Source organism: Lytechinus variegatus, chromosome 1 (genome assembly GCF_018143015.1).
Source record: "Lytechinus variegatus isolate NC3 chromosome 1, Lvar_3.0, whole genome shotgun sequence".
Classification (NCBI taxonomy): domain Eukaryota; kingdom Metazoa; phylum Echinodermata; class Echinoidea; order Temnopleuroida; family Toxopneustidae; genus Lytechinus; species Lytechinus variegatus.
The window spans coordinates 87,822,699-87,844,874 of record NC_054740.1 but is presented as its reverse complement, the minus strand read 5'-3'; the positions used below and the strand labels follow the sequence as shown (position 1 = coordinate 87,844,874).

Sequence of the window (22,176 nt, the reverse complement as noted above, 5' to 3'; positions counted from 1 at the left end):
CGTTATTCCAAAGGTTCGTTATTCCGAAGGTTCGTATATTCGAAGGTTCGTAAGTCCGAAAACGAAATGAGGTTTGTAATTCCGAAGGTTCGTTAGTCCGAAAACAAAGTGAGGTTCGTAATTCCGAAGGTTCGTTAGTCCGAAAACGTAATGATTAACGAACCTTCGTTTTCGGACTAACGAACCTTCGGAACAACGAACCTTATTTCGTTTTCGGACTAACGAACCTTTGGAACATCGAACCTTATTTCGTTTTCGGATTATCGAACCTTCGGAATAACGCCACAAAATAAATAATGTTCGGATTAACGAACCCTTTTACCTTTTCGGATTAAAGAAGGGGTATAGGCAATTAACGTGTTTCGGAATTACGAATCTTCAGAATTACGAAGTGTAACTATAGTTTGTATATCTTGTCAGTGCCATATCATGGACCTCCATGGCCATATGCAGTGCCGTATGTAAGACGATATTTTTTTCACACAAGTCCACACCTATTTTCTAACAATGCATAAAGCATTTAAAGCATTTCCATTTACTTTAATGCGAGATAAAAGAGCACTGTCGATTGAATGCGTTGCTTACGGTGGATCGAACCCCGGACTGCCAAATGTCTAGTCGGCGCCTTAGTCCACTTGGCAACGACACCTTTCTCTGGTCAGCCACACGCCAGCTATTACGCCATCTACGGCATTTCGATTTTTATTTTGTCTTCGGTTGTCGATCCTTGATTGTGTTATGATACCTATTAGTGAAAAATGGGCCGGTGATGCGTCAGGGACTCTTGTCAAGTATTACCTTGCTTCCAGTGAGTTTATTTTACTGGGAAGAACGGCCGTAAGAAACCTTGTTTTCGATTCTTGCAGCATCACAGGCTAAAGTTCACAAATACGAGGATAAGAACATGTGATCATGATGATTGTTATCATATCATCACCTCATTCAGATAATTCTCTTCAATTAATATTTACAAACAAAAAGTAAAACCCATCTGAATGACTACATTGTCAGGAATTTAAATATAGAACAAGTTATCATACAAAGAGATGACACTAGAACACATTAAAACAAGGGTAATGAGGGTAACATGTAAATGAGATGAATACGAGAACTACAAAAACATAGTAATAGTCATAATTATATAAGACTAACCTAGTATCATGGAGACAACAATTAAATAATTAATTCGTCAGTTGTAGATTACTGTCTCATGTTGCTACAATTTTTGTTTTTAAACCTGACTTCCTTTTCCAAAAAGAACACGTAAAGTGTACATTCTGAAATGCTTGAAAACGCAGTTAAACATAAGTGGGCGGTGGATAAGAGTCCAATTGCATAACATTCACAAGTATTATTCATTCTTCGTGGTGATAAATGTATTCAAATGTTCAATTTATAATGGTTTATGATACCTTTGTATAGTTATATATTTCAATGTAGTTTTTATATGATTTAAACAAAGATGGAATAAAGACTGAATGAAATGAAAGATATATAGTAACTCTGTCATCACCCATGGTACTTTGCTATACAATTTCGTAATATAGGCCTAATCTACTTGATGAGATACATCGCATAAAATTTCACCGAGTATGAAGTTAGAAAGAGAAACATTACATTTGTTGGCAAGTTGATGCATTTGATCCACTTTAATCCAATGCTAAATCCCTCATGAAATAAATCCTTAGGCCTATACCTTAAGGAGGTGAAGGCCTATATTCAACCGATAAGCCTACATTGTCATTGATTATCATACTTTGAAGAGCATTCGATTTCAAAGAAAAGTATGATTAAAAGAACTAATACAGTGCCACAATGATCTCATTTCCTCGGACTGAAGTCGAGACAGTGAAAGCCTCATATCTCATTTTCCATGACGCCATTTACAGAAGCCATGAACGCCGACGATGACGGAAACCAATGCGAACACGGCTTCGATGAAACTAAGAATAGCTATTACACTGTCCATCACCTGTCTTGATGACTGTATGGGAATAGGGAAAGGGGAAGTGAAATAATCAAGATATTTAGATGAAATGTTTATGTCAAAAGCCCTGGCATAAACAGCACAAAGAAAGATAATACATTGATACAAATACCCGGGGGGGGGGGCACTCAGTATATAATGCATAGTGGGTATGTGCCGCGGAGGGGACCCCTATTTTTATACCCCGGCCGGCAAATTTCCGTTCCAAGGCATAGCAATTTCTCTTATTGAAAAAAAAACAAAACAAAGAAAGTCGCTCCAAGGCATAGCATTTTTTTCTTATCGAGGAAAAAGAAGAAAGAAATCCGCTCTTGATCTGCTGCAATTTTGGTGAAAAGCGGGCGCCGAGCGCTGTCCGACCATCGTCTCTGCGCGAGCGCACCCGGCGGAGGCCGCGCTAGCTGCATCATGCACGCATGCCCGTTCCATAGGGGTGCATACGCACGTACTCACACGCTGGCGATCCGTTCCAAGGACCCCCGTATTCACAAAATTGTAGTTCCGAAGCCCGTTCCGAGGACCCTCCTTTTTACAATAATCCCGCTCCAAGGCCCCCGTTTTTTGTCTCGCCCGCGGCACACACCTACCACTTTTTTTGGTCGAGTGCCCCCAAAACAAATACAGGTCATGATATAGATATTGAAAAAAACATTTATGACTTGAATTCTCATATTCTGTATTGACAACAGCCTCATGCAGGAACCATTGTCGGTGTAGATTAATTTTAAAAATCCACATTCAACAATAATTCTGATTTTTACATGTTCCTACATATACATGTATATGTTCTTGTTTAAAATTAAAATTATTATTTATGTGAATTGAATTGTGAACTACCAACAAGGTTTACGAAAACAGATATAGGCATACTTCAAATATTTTAACTCTTCTAGTGAGTGAGATATTACCTCATCAGGGGAGCTTCCACAGTGAAGGTAGGCGCAGATGGAATGGGGTTGAAATCCTGCCAGGGCATGAATTGCTCCAAGCACAGTGGATGAAACAAAAGAACAACTGCTAAGCAAGATGAATGCTGCTACCTATATAACCATGAAACGAACCATCAACACTAGTCTTAATACTATTAGTCCAGTCATTTTAACTTTTCACTTGGAAAAAATTGCAACAGAATTTATTCCAATGCAGAACATTTCTTTGAAGTCCATAAAGACCATACTTAAAGTCCTCCAAAATCCGAATAGGGGAAAGTGTTATAATTTTCATAAATATAATGCAAAGTTTTCGTCAAATTCGCTCTTTAGTTTACGTTGCAGACGACGCCAGTGAATACTATGCACTCAGACTCGATTGCAAATCAAATCCATTCCGGACTCGATACGACTGTAAATATTGGCTTTCTCAAACGATAGCTTAGCCTTTATCATAAATATTAGTAAGCAAAGATTTATAATACAAGAACATTGTTACTATTATAAATTCGATTCTGTTTGGACTGTATCAATTGTTTAAAATGAAAGGGTCTAGGTACGGAAACTATCATATGCTAGTCACGTGACGCTGATGTACACCAAAATATGACATTTTCTGCCTGCTCGATCTCAGAGTTCAAGAGAAAAGTGAAATGTAGGCATTGGACCTGTCACATACTATATTATCATTCTACCAAAGTCACCCACCCCTTTTTCGTATTTTGTCAATTAATGGGGAAAATGTGAAAATTTGGAGCCCCTGAAGAAAGAAGGCGTCGATTTGCCAACATTCTTTTATATACATGTAGCTGATAGAAAAAAAGGGCCTTCTCTTTCATCTCCAAGTGGTAAAAGAAATAAAAGTGACTTTACTCTGTAGCAGAAACGCCTTTTGCCTCAATGGTGGCTCAAAATTGACTTATTTTCTAATAATTAGGCAAAATCGGCAAAAACGTTGGGGTGACTACAGCAGCCCCTGAATTAGTAGCGTCGATGTGCCTGCAGTTTTTTTACATGTAGCTGATAAACGAAACATCTTTAAGTAGTTAAAAAAAATAAAAGTGACTTTACTACAAAGTAGGAATGCCTTTTTGCATGAAGGGGGAGGTAAAAAACTACATTTTTTTTTATAAAGAGGGAAGCTAGACAAAAGGGTGAGGTGACTTCGGCAAACTCTTGAGGGTATGCTTTTCTGTGCCAGTACTTCTTTACATTTAGCTGATAGCAAAATAGTAGAAGTGTAGTAGTAGTAGTAGTAGCAGTAGTAGTAGTAGTAGTAGGAGGAGGAGGAGTAGTAATAGTAGTAGTGTAGTAGTAATAGTAGTAGTGTAGTAGTAGTAGTAGTAGTAGTAGTAGTAGTAGTAGTAGTAGGTAGTAGTAGTAGTAGTAGTAGTAGTAGTGGTGGTAGTAGTACTAGTAGTAGTAGTAGTAGTAGTAGTAGTAGTAGTAGTAGTAGTAGCAGCAGCAGCAGATGGCAATAGTAGAAGTTGCAGTAGTAGTAGTAGTAGTAGCAGCAGCAGCAGCAGCAGCAGTAGTAGTAGTAGTAGTAGTAGTAGTAGCAGTAGCAGTAGCAGTAGCAGTAGTAGTAGTAGTAGTAGTAGTAGTAGTAGTAGTAGTAGTAGTAGTAGTAGTAGTAGTAGTAGTAGTAGTAGTAGTAGTAGTAGTAGTAGTGTAGTAGTAGTAGTAAGTAGTAGTAGTAGTAGTAGTAGTATATTAGTAGTAGTAGAAGTAGTAGTAGTGGTAGTAGTAGTGGTAGTAGTGGTGGTAGTAGTAGTAGTAGTAGTAGTAGTGTAGTAGTAGTAGTAGTAGTAGTAGTAGTAGTAGTAGTAGTAGTAGTAGTAGTAATGTAGTAGTAGTAGTAGTAATAGTAGTAGTAGAAGTGGTAGTAGTGGTGGTAGTGGTGGTAGTAGTAGTAGTAGTAGTAGTAGTAGTAGTAGTAGTAGTAGTAGCAGCAGCAGCAGCAGCAGCAGCAGTAGTAGTAGTAGTAGCAGCAGCAGCAGCAGCAGCAGTAGTAGTAGTAGTAGTAGTAGTAGTAGTAGTAGTAGTAGTAGTAGTAATGTAGTAGTAGTAGTAGTAATAGTAGTAGTAGAAGTGGTAGTAGTGGTGGTAGTGGTGGTAGTAATAGTAGTAGTAGAAGTGGTAGTAGTAGTAGTAGTAGTAGTAGTAGTAGTAGTAGTAGTAGTAGTAGTAGTAGTAGTAGTAGTAGTAGTAGTGTAGTAGTAGTAGTAGTAGTAGTAGTAGTAGTAGTAATATAGTAGTAGTAGTAATAGTAGTGGTGGTAGTGGTAGTAGTGGTGGTAGTGGTAGTGGTGGTGGTAGTAGTAGTAGTAGTAGTAGTAGTAGTAGTAGTAGTAGTAGTAGTAGTAGTAGTAGTAGTAGTAGTAGTAGTAGTAGTAGTAGTAGTAGTAGTAGTAGTAGTAGTAGTAGTAGAAGCAGCAGTACAATAAAAAGTAAAAGTAGTATAGAATATGAATAGTAGACTTATAATGGTGGCCTTTTTTCTCCATATTGTACGGAGAAATTTAATCAAGAGGCATTTTGACCTCTCAATCCGTCACTTCAAGTCAGAAAAAAGTATTTTTGGTTTGGTACATGATATACACCTGTCGTATGCAGAACATTAACATGAGAAGCATGTATAAGACGAAGGTTGAAAATGGTAAGTACGAATGAGCTGTCCATTTCATCTTTTTAAGCATATAAGAATTGGAAATTTATATACTCTTCCAAAATGTTCAACATTATCATAAACATATAACATCGATTAGGAATGATATGGTTGAAGATAAATGATGTAGGCTACATACAAAATATTTTGCTAATGAGGAATAAGACATCAAGAAAGGCTCTTGGCGGGGAGGGGGGTGTCTCAATATTATTATGTACTTACCATTCGTTTTGCACGACATTTGGTAAAGATTCCGAGGACTCCTCCAGTTATGTACAGCTGTAGTAACAAATATTACACAATGCAAGTGGTTTCAACAAATTAAGGCAAGCAATATCGAACAATCTCGTTTCATGTAATTCAACCGGCAATAGATAAACCCCAGCTCTTCTTTACATATACCTCAATTTCAATCATTATAGACCTAATCTTCTTGTAAATTTTTATGATATAGAAATGTTTGATAATCTCATTACCGGCCCTCACTAAATCACATTCTTATCAAATTTGATTTACATAGACGAATGTAACATAACAAAGGACAGTTGTGATATTTTAAATTTTCGTACATTTTACGTAAAACCCTTTAATTTTCTTTTGACAGAAATACCAATGACGAGGCTCATCATCAACATACAACTGGTTTACAACAATGGCAATTGCTCATTTTCAGAGAGAATTCAGAACTTTGTTTCACACTAAAGATATTCCGTTAGTCATTTAGTGAGTGGATGACATTATCGGTTTCCTCATTTACATACCGACCAGGATGTGCATACAACTGTTTGGTGAACTTTCTGTTTTTACCTTCAATTTCAATGAAACTTTCAGCATTTAGCTGGTACAGTAAGTTAACCACCCTCTCAAATACTTCCAGTGACACGTGAATTACAAGCTACGAACAGAAAAAGTTTCGGTCGTCTTATTATCATTTACTATTGGTTGTATTTGTTTTGTTTTATCAACTTTCTTTCGAGTGTACTAAATAACACTCGGTGGCATATTGATGGTATTGTAAAGCAGTTCTTTTAAATCATTCATTAAAGCGGCTATCTGAGAGGGGTCACTTACCACAACTCCACACCCGATGTCCATGGCTGGTATCATAGGCCCAATAGTTGCCTTGGCAACGTAAGCAAATATACCGATGAGTATGATGACCACACCCATGATAATCTGCATCAATGAGAGTATCCTTGTGATACCAGAGTTGTATTCTGGGAAGTAATGACTCTCATCCTCCTCCTCCTGTCTCTGTCTCATGTTGGTAAACAACCCTCTGCATCCTTTCCCTCCTCTAGCTACTCGTCCTAGATCCCACGACCTCTTGTTCATCGAGCTGGTATGTATGACGAAGTCTGGATTGGTCGTTTCGAACTCGTGGCTCTTCGATGATAGCGAAGGTGACATGGTAAGAGGGTCGAATAGGACATCGTTGGTGTCCCATGCTCCGTTGCTTTGTCCTGTATGACCCTTCGCCATGGCGTGGCTGTGGGCGTAATGGTACATGGTGAATATTTTTAGACAGGTATTATCTTCAAGTTTTCACAGTTTTTTTCTCGTCAGTTAGCAATGGAGGCGTTAATAATGCAACACCCTTGACTTATATTATTGAGCTTGAGTCGATGGGGGTATGTCCCAGCCCTTAATCCGTCCACGTCCGTTCCCCTATTGCAGAATTATACAAAGTCACAATTGCGAAAATGTTGTACGGGCATCATTGAATAGTTGTTTACATGATACATGTAACTCTCGGGAAAAATATTACAGTAATACAGTATATGATCCTGTTTTTTATATTCTTTGACATTGCTCCGAGTCAAGAATAGAAAAATGACAGTAAATTCGCGCTCGAATACCATGTGAACTTGGCGAAAATCAAAATACTCTATACGAAAGAAAACTGCTTTGCAAGGGATGTAAATGAAAATGAATAAATCAGAGTTGAAACGTAACACCGTAATCGATTATTCCCATTGATTTGAATCTCATTGTTACATAACTGACCCATATGGTTGTAATACACTGCTGTCAATACCTGCAGTGATATATACGGGTCTACAAGTCATAATGTTTCTGGGTGTGTGTGTGTGTTCAATCATCATTAAAACGACATGAGTGTACAATAATATTTAACACGATTACCTGAGAAAAATCAAAACCATGTTCACCATGTTCACCGCAATGAAGTTGGGAATTAGCGTTGCGATATTATAATTAACGCAATTATGGATGTGCATAGAGAAGAAAGATAGTCGTCAACTATAATTATTTTCAACAAAGCATTCACTTACCACTCCAAATACAATAATTTATATTACACCTGCTCTGTGTATATGCAGGGTTGTTGGTCCGTGTTTCCGCGCATTTAATTATCTGGCCTTAATAATATCCCCTTTCTCAGTTTAAGAGTACTCCAAAGACCCACCTTTCCTATTCCTAGTATTATACTATTTGTTATTTAGATGTATAAATGTTTTCAGCTCTAGTTATGAATTTAGCTACTGAAATAGATTAGATTGAATGAGTTTTACACTCTTAAAAATGTTGGTTAGCATACTGTCCGCACAACAATCGGTTAAAACTTTATCCAATTCTGGGTAGTTTTAAAGCAATAATGTGCGCTTTGGGTGAAAACTATATAGTATTGTTTGAAAACTACCCAGAGTTGGGTACTTTTTTTAACCAATTGTTGTGTGGACAGTACGTTGCCCAACATTTTACAATCTTAAAAATGTTGGGCAACATACTGTCCACACAACGATTGGTTAAAAATTTATCTGATATTGGATAGTTTCAAACCAATGTGTGCTTTGGGATGTACACTACATAGTGTTGGTTGAAAGCTACCCAGAGTTAGATAAAATTTTAACCAGTTGCTGTGTGGACTGGATGTTGCCCAACATTTTTTTATAAGTGTACTTTAACATACTTCATTGTAAAGCGCATAGAGAATTAAATTTGGCTTAATAATCTGAAATTGTTATATATTATTAAGGGGACAAAAGCAAAAAATAACAAACATTTTTTTCCAGCACTTCGCACACCAAATTATAATAAAGAAAAATTGTAATATTTGTATGTTTAATCAATAGTTTAATGGTTTTATACTGCTTTTCTAAACATAATTTTGAAATGTGTATGATACATTTTTCAACTTGTAAAAATTACATGGGGCAATTCGATATGTCCCCCCCCCCCATCGAAGCCTCTGCATCATATGTATTTGTAGTCTTGCACATGTAGGTGTGCTGTCGGTTTCATAGGGTTGGGCCTTTCTACCCGGCTAATACTGTGGATATAACTTGACAACCAAAGCCTCAAAGGAATTCGTTTGGAAAGGATGGAGGCTGTATATTGTGAACGCCATGACATCCCAATGGCGAATCAAGGAGGGGGGGTAGGGGTTTACCTTTAACCCTCCTCTTGTGCTTCTAAGTAAACAAATTAAATAACATGCGCGATTGCCAAAGGTGCTTAGAGTGTCAAATTTTCAAGTCGTAAAATCAATTTTTTTAGCTCGTTCTTCGCGCTCGCGTCATTATATTTAGATATATACCCATCCTGGTCATCAGGTTACATTGCTTTGAATGTACAAATCCAACAAATTGGTTATTCACATAAAAAAAGACGACATGGCCAAAAATTGAATGAAAGCAATTTCATAATGGCCAAAAATTGAATGAAAGCAATTTCATAATCATACAAGTCAAAACGCTTTATTAACTGTTCGCATGCACTAACTTTAAATTTAATAGGAAACTTACGGCATTAGTTTTGTGGAAACAAAAATGCTGTCAGCGCAATAAATTCAAATTTTTAAACCTTTCTTGCAACTTATTTTTGCTTGTTTTCTTTATATTTTATGCAATGTGATGACTTATAGATTATCAAAAAAAAGAATTTAAAGTAGTTTTACTGTTTGTACGGTTCGGATTCTCCAATAAGAAGACGCTCATTTATCCATGAAAGATTTCTGGGAATGTGTATGTACACCTTATTTATAATCGTTAAATTCAATATGAGTATTAATCCAAAACTCTGATTTAGATTGTAAATAGAGCCCATATAAAACTAGGAGAATGTCCACTTTTGCTTGGAATTGCCTATATTCATGTAGGCTACATCTATCACCACTGGACTTTTTAGTCTTCAGAATATCGGGCTTTCTTTCTTTTCTTATCCCAATACATACATATACTACTATCACATCCCATAGGGATTTTAATCATTTTGGCATAATAAACCCTATTTAAAAATACGACATTTTCACTTACATTACAAATCACATTAGAAACCGTGTTTTGATTCAGCATTTAACTCACACATCAAAATTGTATTTAGATGCATTTTTATGTTCAAACAGAGCTCACTATTGTGAAAATTATTTTTCCCAATTCGCGTTGTACATGACATCGCTATTGCTTATGGCTGCAATTTTAAATTTTATAATTTCGTATCAGAGTAAATTGTATGTTTTGTTAGAAATAATGTTTTCAGACAATAATTCACTCATAGATCACAATACATGCATTTTATGATGCCCACTCTTGTAAAAAGTGTAGTTTCCCCTATTGCCATTGCACATGACACTGTAAGGGCCTATGGCGGCTATTTTGAATAGTTATACAGCATTTATCACTTATATGGCAAAAGAAATTATATATCTCGTTGGAAATCATGTTGCAAAACATTATATTCCTCTCTCAGTTGCACCACCACAATTACAGGCATTTTGTAGTTAAGCAAAGCCAAATATTGTTAAATTGATTTGTCCCAAATCGAATTTTTAATAATATAGTTAGGGACGTATGGCAGCCATTTGGAATATCGAAATACAGCATTTATCACATACGTGACATAAGTAATGACGTATTTCGTTAGCAATAATATTTTCAGACAGTACTTCACTCATAGATGAGAATCGCATACATTTTAGTGCTCGCTCTTGAGAAAATTTCTTTTTCCCATTCATATTGTATACACAATAAAGTATGTTACAGGGTTCTATGGCAGCAATTCTGATTATCAAGGAAATTATTTTCAGATATATTTCACTCCTGTGTCACAATTGCAACCATCTCAAAGTCAATGTATGTGCAGTTTTGTGATTTCCATGGGTAATTTGCATATTTTGGCGGCCATATCGGAATTTGCGAGAATTTTTATGTGGCATCGTCATCAAATTTGGAATCAGCATCCTTTATTGTCAAGAATCCATAAATTATTATCGCATCAATAAAGATAAAGAACAAAGATAAGAATCGTTCATCATTATAACAAAACACATGAATCTCAGACTACGCAGTGAACAAGACTTTCGTCAAGAGGATACCTGTTGTCATGGTTACGGATAAGGGTCATTACAAGGGCTGAGACTTTCTGAGTATGTTTCGGTGGAGGGCTTTTCATCTCCTCCAAGAGCAAGGTCAAACAGTAAAATACCTTCATCTGGAATGGATCGCATTATTTTACGGCTTGTGTGTTTATACCAGTGAACTTCAACCCCCAAAAGAGTTGGCACGCACACACTTGAGCCAACATGAGATGAAGAACGTTCGTATGAGAAAATGGGTATTCATCTATTGTTTGATCATGGATATAACTTTTGATCACTTTTGTCAAACGTAAAAGCTAGTCTCACTTCGAAATAAAACGACACGATAGTAATAGCAGCAGTAATAACATCGATTTCAATGATGGCAAAATTAATAAATATAGCAATAGTATAGTAATACTATATGATATCAATTGCAACGACGATGATAACGACGACGACAGTGTTGATGATGATGATGGTATGAATGATAATCACATGATGATAATACAGGTGATAATGCTGCTTTTGATGATGTTGATGATGTCACTGCCTTTTCGATTCCACTCCTATGAGCTGAGGAGCTATCACAAGTCATAATGCATTTTTTAAGATATATGTAAGCCTAAATGACAAAGAAGGATGCCAGAGAAATTTGGCAATGCGAAAATATTCATAAGTAAATTATTACAATAATTACATACGTATAAGCTCGCTGTTCCTTCAAACTTCAGAGGGTATAATAGGCTGATGGACGTCACAGGATAAAAAGTAGGTTAGATACTTTGATTCAGAATTCTTTATTGTTTTTTCATTATGGCGTATTAAAATATGATAATACTTTAACTGTACAAATGAATCGACCTAATTTATGCAGGTTACACAGAAGTAAACATCGAAAATTACTGTCTTTCATGACCAATCAAAAATTATAACATTCCAGTCGTGTGATACATACCAGATGTGATGAACTTTGACCTACTGGGGCAAGACGGAGGTTGACAGTGATGATAAAATCCACTTCGAACCACCAAAGAAAAAAACGGAGAGCTGGTTGCCAACGCTACAGGAGCCTACTGTAAAGTATTATAGGTATGCGGCGATGCAATGTCCGGTTGCATTTATGGTAAAGCTTCTCCTTCCCCAGTTTCTAAGTTTGTAATGAATGTTTGAAGATGGTGACTACAACAAAGTGAACCTGATCCAATTTCGAAGAAAGCAATGAAAGCCAAACCTCCTATTCATTTTCAAGACAGTTAAAGACTGAATATTGAAGTGGATCTTGATCAACGACCGCTCTTCCAGATAACGAGAAGAGAGTTGTGGCAGAAAGGTGAAGAAAGAATAACCCCCACATTCTCTTGTCTTGCATCTCGTAGCAAATAGCCTTGCCTAAAGCACTTATATCGTTTTCATCCAGTTGTCACCATTCATATGTTTTGTAATACATTTTAAAATAGTGATAGATTTTTGTTAGTACAATCTTTAAAATGTTGGGCAACATACTTCTGGGTAGTTTTAAACCAATAATGTGCGCTTTGGGTGAAAATTATACACAGTATTGGTTGAATACTACCCAGAGTCGGATAGTTTTTTAACTTTTTTATGTGTGGACCGTATATGTTGCCCAACATTTTAAGAGTGTATCATTTCCAGTCACACCCATCATTTCCACTTTCAATTCGGAAAAACGAAAACTCCAACAAAATACAGCCCCCTCCCCCATAACGGCACAAGGCACATCATTTTTTTTTGGTAATTTAACACCCCCATCCATTCATTAATATCGCTGTATCTTACACTATTTTTCACATCGGGCCCGATACATTGTACTGATTGTTTTAAGTTAAGTTAAAGTATATCTCTTCAGACAGTCTTCTGTTTTTGTGGTTCTCTATTCTAATTGCTACCCTAGTTTTCAGTTGACAAGTGCAAGTCTACAACAAATATATTTCAAATCATTTCATTCATATCCACTTTTTACCGGAGGGAATTTGATCTTTAACATAACCAGTCAAAAATGTGAACTAGACTCGGAGTATCATCTAACGTGATACTAAACTGAAGAAAAAAATAAGGCCATTGAATCTTTGTCCAACCATTAATTCTTTTAAAAGCTTTAAATCTTCTTTAGCTATACACTCTATCTGGGAAATGTTTTTTTTTTATTTTACTTTAAAAAGGGTGATTGCAGAACTTGTCTTTGAAATAACAGTGAATAGTGACATACATTTTTTTTGGAGGGGGTGGGATTTACCATAACTCGAAATGAATACAGATTTTGAAAAGAAAAGTAACGTGTGACTATGCATCCTTGGTAGATCCATGAAGGATCTACCAATACTTGATTTGGGAACAAAATATAATTGGTCTGAATAGAAACCACGAATTTCCAGCAGGATAACCTTTCTCCTGATAACCTCCCTGATATCTACTGGGAAAAGATGAAGATTTATGAGCTTCTAATATTGAGTTGCCGTCACAGAGTAAATATTCAGAGGGCTCACGTAAAACAAAACATTAATAAAAAATAATGGGGTATTGTTTTTTTTTTCATCATTTATTCATTTTCATACAAAATTGTGCTGATACATTGGCATGCATGAAGCGGTATTCCAATGGGATAAAAAAATATAAAATGCTTTAAAAGTGATGAAACGTTTTGTATATCTCTGCCAGATCAATTAACCTTCAAATTCCTAACAGAACAATATATTGAAAATAAAATCTTCATGCAGAAATATACCAATTTATATAAAATACTAGTAATTTATGCATGAATCAATATATCAGTGTGATAAACAATGTGGTATATATAAAAAGGTAAAGCCTTTTGTATATCTCTGTCAGAGATTTCTTACAGGAAATAATATTGAAAATCAAATCTTCAAGCAGAAATATGCCATTATATGTAAATTACTAGTTATTTACGTATAAATCAATATTTCAATGTAAATAACAATGTAACAATCTCAAAACAGGGTTTTCGTGTTTGTTTGTTTTTTGCATCTTCTTTGTCAGTTCAAATACCTTTAAAGTAATTGTATTAAACCATGCATAAAAATTTTAATTCACGTACATGAACAGTAATTTATGCATATATGTAAATCAGCATTTTAATTGTGAAAAACGTGAACAGTGCAGTATGCGATAGCCAAGGCGATACTTTTTTTTGCTATCTTTATCAGATCAATAAGTTCATTTTCTTCACAGAACATGTTATTAAAAATCACATTTCCATGCAAAACTATGCTTATTTATTCAAATGAGCAGATGATTAGCATGTACCCTGCATTCCAGCGGTATAGAAAACCAGTTAAGCTAGCTTTCTAGAACAAGAAAACTTATCAGATGTCCCATGGACAGGATGAGTTGAAGAACCCTTTGGATCTCGCTAACACTAAGTATAACCTCTGCTATAGAAGAAGTCATAATTTCTGCTACCAAAGTTTTTTTTTTTAATGAGAACGGGTCATACATAATGGTCACGTGGAAGCAGAAACCAGAACACTTGCTCACCTAGGTGTTTGGAAGTTCTCTTTCTCAAAGCTAGCATAGAGGGCACATGACTTCCACTCTCTATAATCAGCACCAATCCACTCATCTTAAGGTGTCACATACGGGTAAAACATTCCCCATAGACTTGTGTGTTAAAATGACACGTATGAAAGAAACATTAAAAAATAAACGTGAAATTAGTTTGTTCGAATGTTTACTACCACTGGATATATCTGACATTCCATATCTGAGAGAAGGGTATTGTAGCCAGCTCATTTTAAAAATAAATCGCCATTTATGAAGATATATGATGGGATCAAATTTATCAAGTGAAACAGTAAAATAGCCCTATTCTGCCGCCAGTCCAAAAATATTTCCAAAGTCAAGGAAGTTCAGTAGTTACCATTTCTAGAATCAGTGTTAGATTCTCAATCATGTTCATACACTTTTGTGAATTAGCGATATCAAATTGAAAAAAAAAATCGACAGACCCAGAGTTGGGTCGAACGAATATCTTTAGCCTTCCTGTTGTAATTAGGCTCATGGAACTTTAAATTGGCGCCGATTAGAGAGTGGAAGTCATGTGCCCTCTATGTTGGCTTTGGGGAAAGAGAACTTCCAAACACCATGTTGTAGAGATTGGTTACACTGAATACTACTTCAATATGTGGTGTTGATAAGTATGACCAAATTGTTCTAATATAATTCCATGATTGGTATACATGTGCATGTAATGTTTAAAAAAATGCATAAATTTAAACTAAAAACGAGTCCCAGTCATCAGTTTCATCGAATCCTGTCTAGAGCAAATGCTTTATTCAAAGTGACGAAGACATTAGCATTTTTAATGCTATATCCCATGAATTTGTGTTTGAAAACAGTTGACTTGCAAGTTATTTTGTATACGTTTTGCATTTTCATTAACCTCCACAATTTCATGGAATCCTTTTTGCCATTGACGCATTGACTGGAAATGACGTACATGCAAAAATTGGGGTTTAATCATTGTCCTATGTTGAGATACGGTGAATTTTGTGTTTCCTGCATAAATATATTACATGTATTAGCTTTTTAAAAAAGGGCCAATCCATGACATTTTGGCAAGCTATCTCCTGTTAATGCTCCATCGAAAAAGATACACGAGCAAAACAAAATTTGTTTTGTTGAATTATGTGTGTTTCTTGCATTTACATGCAGGCGGGCGTCGATCCATTTTTCAGATTGGGGGGCAAAATCATCAACGTTCCAAAGGCGCTCGATCGTACAAAACACCCACCCACACACACACACACACACACATAATATATATATATATATATACATATATGACTCATGAGACACAGACACGTATCTCACCAACAAATTAATGCAAGCGCGAAGCGCGAGCTGATTTTTTTTTGTATACTGACACGAAAAGCGTGCCTCATTGTTTTAGACTGTTTGTAATAATTCATGAGGAGAATACATATCTCACTACACAGATAGTACAAGTGCCGAGAGTGAGCTGAAATTTCTTTATATTCTGACCTGAAAACTTGATTTTCTAAGCATTTATGGTACCAATGATTAAGATTTGTATCTAAAAGAACAATAGATGCGAGCGCAAAGCGCGAGCTGAAAATTTTGATATTTCGATCTGAAGAAAATGACAGTTTAATGGACGTTTTTGATGAAGAACAAGATATATATCCAAGAAAAGATGATTGCAAATCAAAGCAGGAGTTCTTTTGAGGCTTAGAACTGAAAATGGGACATTTACATTCACCTATTTAATCATGAAAAGTATATGGGTTTTCGCTACAGAAATGATGCGAGCGCGAAGCGCGAGCTGAAAATTTGTATATTCCAATCTGAAAAGCGGACATTTTGAGCACGATTTTAAATAAAGAACGAGTTTTGTATCACCATCTCGCTTGCTGAACATTACAATCTTGTTTTTTTAATGCATATCCGGAATTATTGGGGGGGCAAAATGATACGTTTGCCCCCCCAATATTTTCATTGGTGGGGCGATCGCCCCCCCCCCCCCAGGATCGACGCCTCTGTTACATGTACATGTGGGCATAATTTTGATATAATTTGCGTAGATTTCAAAATTTTGAGAAGATTCTCAGTCACCAATTTTAAAGAAGTTTAATCAAAATTGTGATTCCATTCAAAAGTGATGAATGTGCAAATGAATTATCCCTTTTTATTTGCATAATAGTCAGTACATAATTGTGCATGAATTAGCATTTTGATAGTCAAATCTTTGTCGAATACTTGATGAAATCCTATATACATTTGATGCTTCCTCCTAAAATTGGGCTGTTATTTTTTTTCTATTGTGAGATATGATGAATTTTGTGCTTTTGCATCTTCTTTGTCAGTTCAAATACCTTTAAAGTAATTGTATTAAACCATGCATAAAAATTTTAATTCACGTACATGAACAGTAATTTATGCATATATGTAAATCAGCATTTTAATTGTGAAAAACGTGAACAGTGCAGTATGCGATAGCCAAGGCGATACTTTTTTTTCTATCTTTATCAGATCAATAAGTTCATTTTCTTCACAGAACATGTTATTGAAAATCACATTTCCATTGTGAGATATGATGAATTTTGTGGTTTTGCATCAAATGTGAATAAGAGTTAAAAATAGGATGTCATTTACCGATTTCTGGGCACCCTTTCTACAATTGATGCTCTTGATACAACCCACATGCGAAAATGGTACTTTTGTAAATTCTGTCCCCAAAAGTTTGTGTGGCGTCATGAACGTTCCTTTTTCCGATGAAGATTATATGCGTATTTTAATTGACATGTTCCAAGGCTCCTATACGTACACTAGTATATTGGTAACGAAGAGCACAACGCAGGAAATTACATCATTATCACCAAAGCTATCGATTTAAGTTTCATACCATGAATACATCTTTTTTATCTCCTTTTTTCAGTTCAAAGTTCTTCGATGAATTTCGGTTTCGGGAAGCCGAATATTTCAAAATCCTTTTCATAAATCTTCCACAGTTTCTGTAAATTGTCCTTTGGCAAGATCCGGAAGGCTTTTTCAAACGTTTCAGTGCTGTTCGTGGGGTGACTATTACTTTTTGACGGATATTCAACAAACGAGTCTAACTGCAAATCGGTTAGCATGTATTTTGCGTCATCTGCGACCGTTTCTAGATTGCCTACGTAATCGTATTTAATCTTACACGGTGCACATATTTTGAACATTTCTTCCCAATGGTCGTCAAAGAATGGCCGCTTGGGTTGCGTCAAAAATTTTACAAATTCTGTCCAAGTTATGTTTTCACCCGTTCTTAGCTCTCTCGATGTTGCATGTGGTCTGAATTGTTTCATGATGGTTTTTGCAAAACCCTGGAAGTATTTATCCTTTCGGTACTGAATAATATTCCCATATTTATTGTTGAATGCTGATAGCAAACGCACGAATGGGTTGCGCACATAAATGAACTTCTTGTATGTTTCCAATTTCTGTTGTCGATCTCGGGGTGTGAATCCAGCAAGGCGTTTCATGCCGTTGTTAAAGTGGACTTCATCAGATGAAATCTCACTTAACTTTTTCTTGCTCCCATTCAGAATCATCATCACCCTCTTCCAATTGCTACAACCAACTTTAGGGACGAAACAATAAAGAAGTTTATGTTTGTCATTAACGTATATATGGCGATATGTATTGTCTGTGATGGCGCCTCGACTCAATTCAGGATACTTGGCACAGCTTTGATCTGTCATCTCTCCTCTCAATCTGTTGATTTCACTTTGTATTGACATGAACTGATCTATGGTGTTATTATTTTCATTCGCTTCTTCATTCATCTCATTGTCCTGAAACGAGATAAGATAGAAAGAGAAACCAGGTGAATGCGATTATGAACAAATCTTCTGCATAAATAAAAAAGGCAAAAACCAATGATCGAAAACATTAAATGTAGACATTGTTTCCATTTTAAAATCTCAACTTCTCTTAATGGAAAGCAGAACACTATTTCTTTTGAAAAATCAGATTAAAACTTTCAATCTGATTTAAAAGTAATATTCATAATGGCGCATATAGGATGATCGTAAAATGATTTATCATCATTGCATGGTCCAGTTGAGGGGAAAAAAGACAGAGCATATCAATATTAGTACCGTTACCGTCAAAACTTTCCAATTCTGCCGACATGGTGACATTCAGTGCCTGCCAAATCAACTTCTAAAAGGTTTTACATGGTAATATGCAAACGTAAATTATCTCACCAAGTCGTCTTAACCATTAAAAATATATAATGTTACCACGATGACTAGTATCTTTCAGAAGTTAGCTCAGTCGACATGAGGATATAATTTTCGTCAAGATGCTCTTTGAATACTTCGGTATACTTCACGGATGATACATACAGCATTAGACGTGTCAGACTTGACTGTCTGAAAAGGTTTATCGATATCAAGGTGTTATTTAAAAAAAGAAGTAAAAACTGATACGCGGACATAAAATCCTCTGCAATACAGATCAAATGTTGATAATTTGCATAAAGATAAAAACGAAACACTAAATAAAGAAGTAAATCATTACATCTTTTTCAGATTTCTGATCAACGACCTCCGCCTTTGGCTTCTCGGTGAGATTTTGAAGAGAGTCATGATGCTCACGAATTGCCCGATTAGAAAATAGTCCTGCTGCTCCATCTGCTTGAGCGTTGTCAGGATGTTCCCATGGAAACGGAGGTGGGATGTTTTTGTGTGGTTTTTCCAAGCTGATGCTTACTGAAAACAAACGGAAAAGTATATTAACAATGTACTCTTCAATCATAATTGAATCAAAATATTACAAAAGGCAACATAATTATAAACCCATGATCTACTGTCGTAAAGCTAACAAAGCATAAATAATAGTTTGGATATGGACGTGTGTGCATTTTACAGAACTCAATAAAAATATTATCATAAAATTGAGGATTTATGATAAAAATGATACTAAATATCAATTATAAGAAGACATGCAAATAGTCAGTGTGATAATCATAATTAAAAGTGATCAAATCCAGAAGGCGAAGGGGCACATGCAACCCACCCATCCCTCCCACCTCCAAAATCGAACACGCAGCAATAGTGCATCCTCTGGAAGTTTTTAGATACACACTTGTAAGGAAAATGTTGTGCCTCCCCCATTCAGAAATACATGATCCGCTCCAGGAACTAATTACTAGTATATTTCAAGGGAAGAGATAACCATAGAATTCTGGAAGAAGTTCGATTGCTGTGTGATAACAGAGCAAAGAAAAACATTTGTACATTACCATCAAATGTCTGGGTTGTTGAAAGGTATACTGCCATGTAGACAAAGCAAACCATGATGAGAGTTACCACACCCCATCGACGCATAAACCTTCCCCGTATCATCTTCATTAGGCCCTATAAATAAGATGAATATTAAATTTCAGTTCGTTACTATTACCGAACCCCTTCCATAATTAAGTGTCTTTGTTAATGGATGATTAGTTGATTTTGATCATCAAGCTACAGTACTTAAAAAAATATTATTCTCGGGTCAAATTGGTATATCGCACTTTCTTGGTAAACTTGACTAAGAGCTGCATGTCACTAAAGTATACAAAGCGTTATAAATATTGGCATATACATTTCTAATAAATATGGTTATTGGGGATTTCACCAACGATTTTAAAAACGATATTAAAATTTTACTAAAACTGCTTCGGATTGTTTTATTTCTCTTTTCAAATCTAATAATTTTTTTCTATTCATTTTGGTGGACACGTACTCTATAAATTCATTCATGACAGTGTGCCCCGACAATGTAGTAGCCTTTTATTTATCTTTTATTTGGTAGAAAAGGCTATCTGTTTTCAAGAGTAGTTATTACAAAAAAATATATGGTGCTCTTTTTAAACGAAATGGGCACATCATGGGCCCAGTATCAAAATTGTGTCCCTGCAGTGTAGGAATAATGTAGTTTTAATTTTTTTTTTTAATCATAAATCATGAGTTGAATTGGTTTTGACATTCGATTTGATATAGTAGGCCTATACATGTACACTAATCTATAGACATTCGTTAAGTAGGCCTGTAATCCACAAAACTATATATACATAACATTTTAATGTTTGATATGAATAATGGATCATTCTAGGGAAAGAAATCATTTTGCGACAACCACTGTAACCTTAATCCTATATTTTTCCACAAGTTCGGTGGCTGTCGCAAAAGGAACTCTCCATCATGCATAAGTTCAATCAGTATTATATAGAGTTATAGACCTGGAATCCTGACATACCTGGCTGGTGTTCAATCTGGAGAATCCACGTCTATAGTCTAACAGGTGAACATTAATATAACATCACTATCTGTAAAGCTCCATGAATGATTCCTTCTTGAAAAGGATGGAGAACTGATGACAATATAGCGGGACCAAGATTACTTCAAGGAGTTATGAACGACACTTTAAAATGCCATAATGCTACACGCAGTACATGAAGACAAAATATACTCATATATAGAAGGAGATATTGATTATTTATTGCGTTCTTTCTCCATCCTTACACCCATAAAGCATTGGCCCCCGTCGAATACCTGTGTTGATACGAAGGACTAAGTCCAGCGCCTTGAGTAGAGTAACAATACAGATAAGAAAGAAGATCGGACTGTGTGTCTTCAGCAGGCTAGTCTGATCCAATATCATCGTCAATAAGGCTTCCCATTGTTATGGAAATACTATTGACGTTCCCATTGATGTTATGCAATCACCATTGACCAGGATGTATTTGCATCCCTCGAGCGCAAGCATATTGGGTGATTCCGTGGTAAAAAAACACATGTACAACAGTTGGCGATTGCATTTAATGTTTAGCGACTTAAAAAAGAATATAGTGTTAGATGTGGATTTAATTATGATGAAATTCATTTGAGTCAATATAGTCATATAACTTACATCAAAGACTAATCGGAAACTAAACCGTTTTTCGCGGTTCCAGTTTGTTTACCATATCTCATTTATTCATTAACACACCAACACACATCCCAGGCAGATTATTTCAAAATGTAATTAGGAAATACTAGAAAGAATATAAAGTGTTCGTGAGGGGTAGAAAATATGTGAAAATGAAAATACTATAGGAAAAAAGGAAAGGGGGAAAAGGGAAAAAAGAAAGACAACAAAGAATTATAAAGAAAAGACAAGTACGCCTATCATTTGCCTATAGGCCAAGTTCATAGAAAATTAAGCAAAATGGAGACAGTGAATCGCATTTTGATTGTCTTAGAAAGAAAATTTGAGCACTTTGGGTTTTGAGAAAGCTACATTGCATTATTTGCATTATGAATGGCCCCGAATCAAACGAATTATTTTCTGGAAAATCGGAACTTGAAAAGTAGTCCAATAAAACAAATATCACTTTTATGTCCTTCACATCATAAAATACAGTAACTTATTGAAATATTGTTATTATTGTTTAAAAAAAAATAGCTTATGTTTTAAAGATATTCATAAGAATGGTGTGTCTTTACCAGTCCTAGGTTCCATTGGTGGTGACGTCATCTGTTCATGGGAACACAAGAAGGTGCAGAATTGACTTCCTTGCCAACTACGGGCTGCAGGTTAGATATGACGAGGACACGTCTCAATCAAGCAGGTATCCTAATTCACTCTAAAAAAAAAACATTAGGTAAAAGTGCTCCAATTAGAGGGTAATTTGTCCAACCAACATTGGGCATTTCTTTTGGGCATTTTTGTCTCGCCTGCATAGCAGAGTGTAGACATTAGGCGCCGCT

General features: G+C 35.8%; 2 protein-coding genes across 3 annotated transcripts; both read right to left on the bottom strand.

Moving 5' to 3' along the window:
* Positions 1-324: 324 nt before the first annotated feature.
* Positions 325-12,220, bottom strand: LOC121426936. 2 transcript variants are annotated; one of them, XM_041623363.1, is made up of 5 exons: positions 11,859-12,220; positions 6,655-7,072; positions 5,806-5,862; positions 2,896-3,027; positions 325-1,984 (listed from the first exon to the last, which is right to left on the bottom strand). In XM_041623363.1, the coding sequence occupies exons 2-5, from the start codon at positions 7,063-7,065 to the stop codon at positions 1,865-1,867; spliced, it is 720 nt and encodes a 239-aa protein (XP_041479297.1). In that variant the 5' UTR covers positions 7,066-7,072; positions 11,859-12,220; the 3' UTR covers positions 325-1,864. The 2 variants fall into 2 exon arrangements, with proteins under 2 accessions (XP_041479297.1, XP_041479291.1); XM_041623357.1 differs by lacking the exon at positions 11,859-12,220 and having other exon boundaries at positions 6,655-7,543.
* A 4,764-nt stretch (positions 12,221-16,984) lies between these two features.
* Positions 16,985-21,423, bottom strand: LOC121426930 (carbohydrate sulfotransferase 11-like). The gene is made up of 4 exons (XM_041623344.1): positions 20,684-21,423; positions 19,689-19,803; positions 18,965-19,155; positions 16,985-18,234 (listed from the first exon to the last, which is right to left on the bottom strand). Exons 2-4 carry the CDS (start codon positions 19,795-19,797, stop codon positions 17,341-17,343), a joined length of 1,194 nt encoding a protein of 397 aa, XP_041479278.1. The 5' UTR covers positions 19,798-19,803; positions 20,684-21,423; the 3' UTR covers positions 16,985-17,340.
* Positions 21,424-22,176: the final 753 nt, after the last annotated feature.

Excerpts from the sequence above, each read along its gene's own strand:
- LOC121426936 (XM_041623357.1), bottom strand. The coding sequence starts at position 7,092 with ATGTACCATTACGCCCACAGCCACGCCATGGCGAAGGGTCATACAGGA. Across the intron at positions 3,028-5,805 it reads AATGTCGTGCAAAACGAATG|GTAGCAGCATTCATCTTGCT; the intron begins GTAAGTACATAA and ends ATGGTTATATAG. Across the intron at positions 1,985-2,895 it reads GTGGAAGCTCCCCTGATGAG|TCATCAAGACAGGTGATGGA; the intron begins GTAATATCTCAC and ends ATTCCCATACAG.
- LOC121426930 (XM_041623344.1), bottom strand. The coding sequence starts at position 19,797 with ATGAAGATGATACGGGGAAGGTTTATGCGTCGATGGGGTGTGGTAACT. Across the intron at positions 19,156-19,688 it reads AACAACCCAGACATTTGATG|TAAGCATCAGCTTGGAAAAA; the intron begins GTAATGTACAAA and ends GTTTGTTTTCAG. Across the intron at positions 18,235-18,964 it reads ATCAGAAATCTGAAAAAGAT|GACAATGAGATGAATGAAGA; the intron begins GTAATGATTTAC and ends ATCTCGTTTCAG.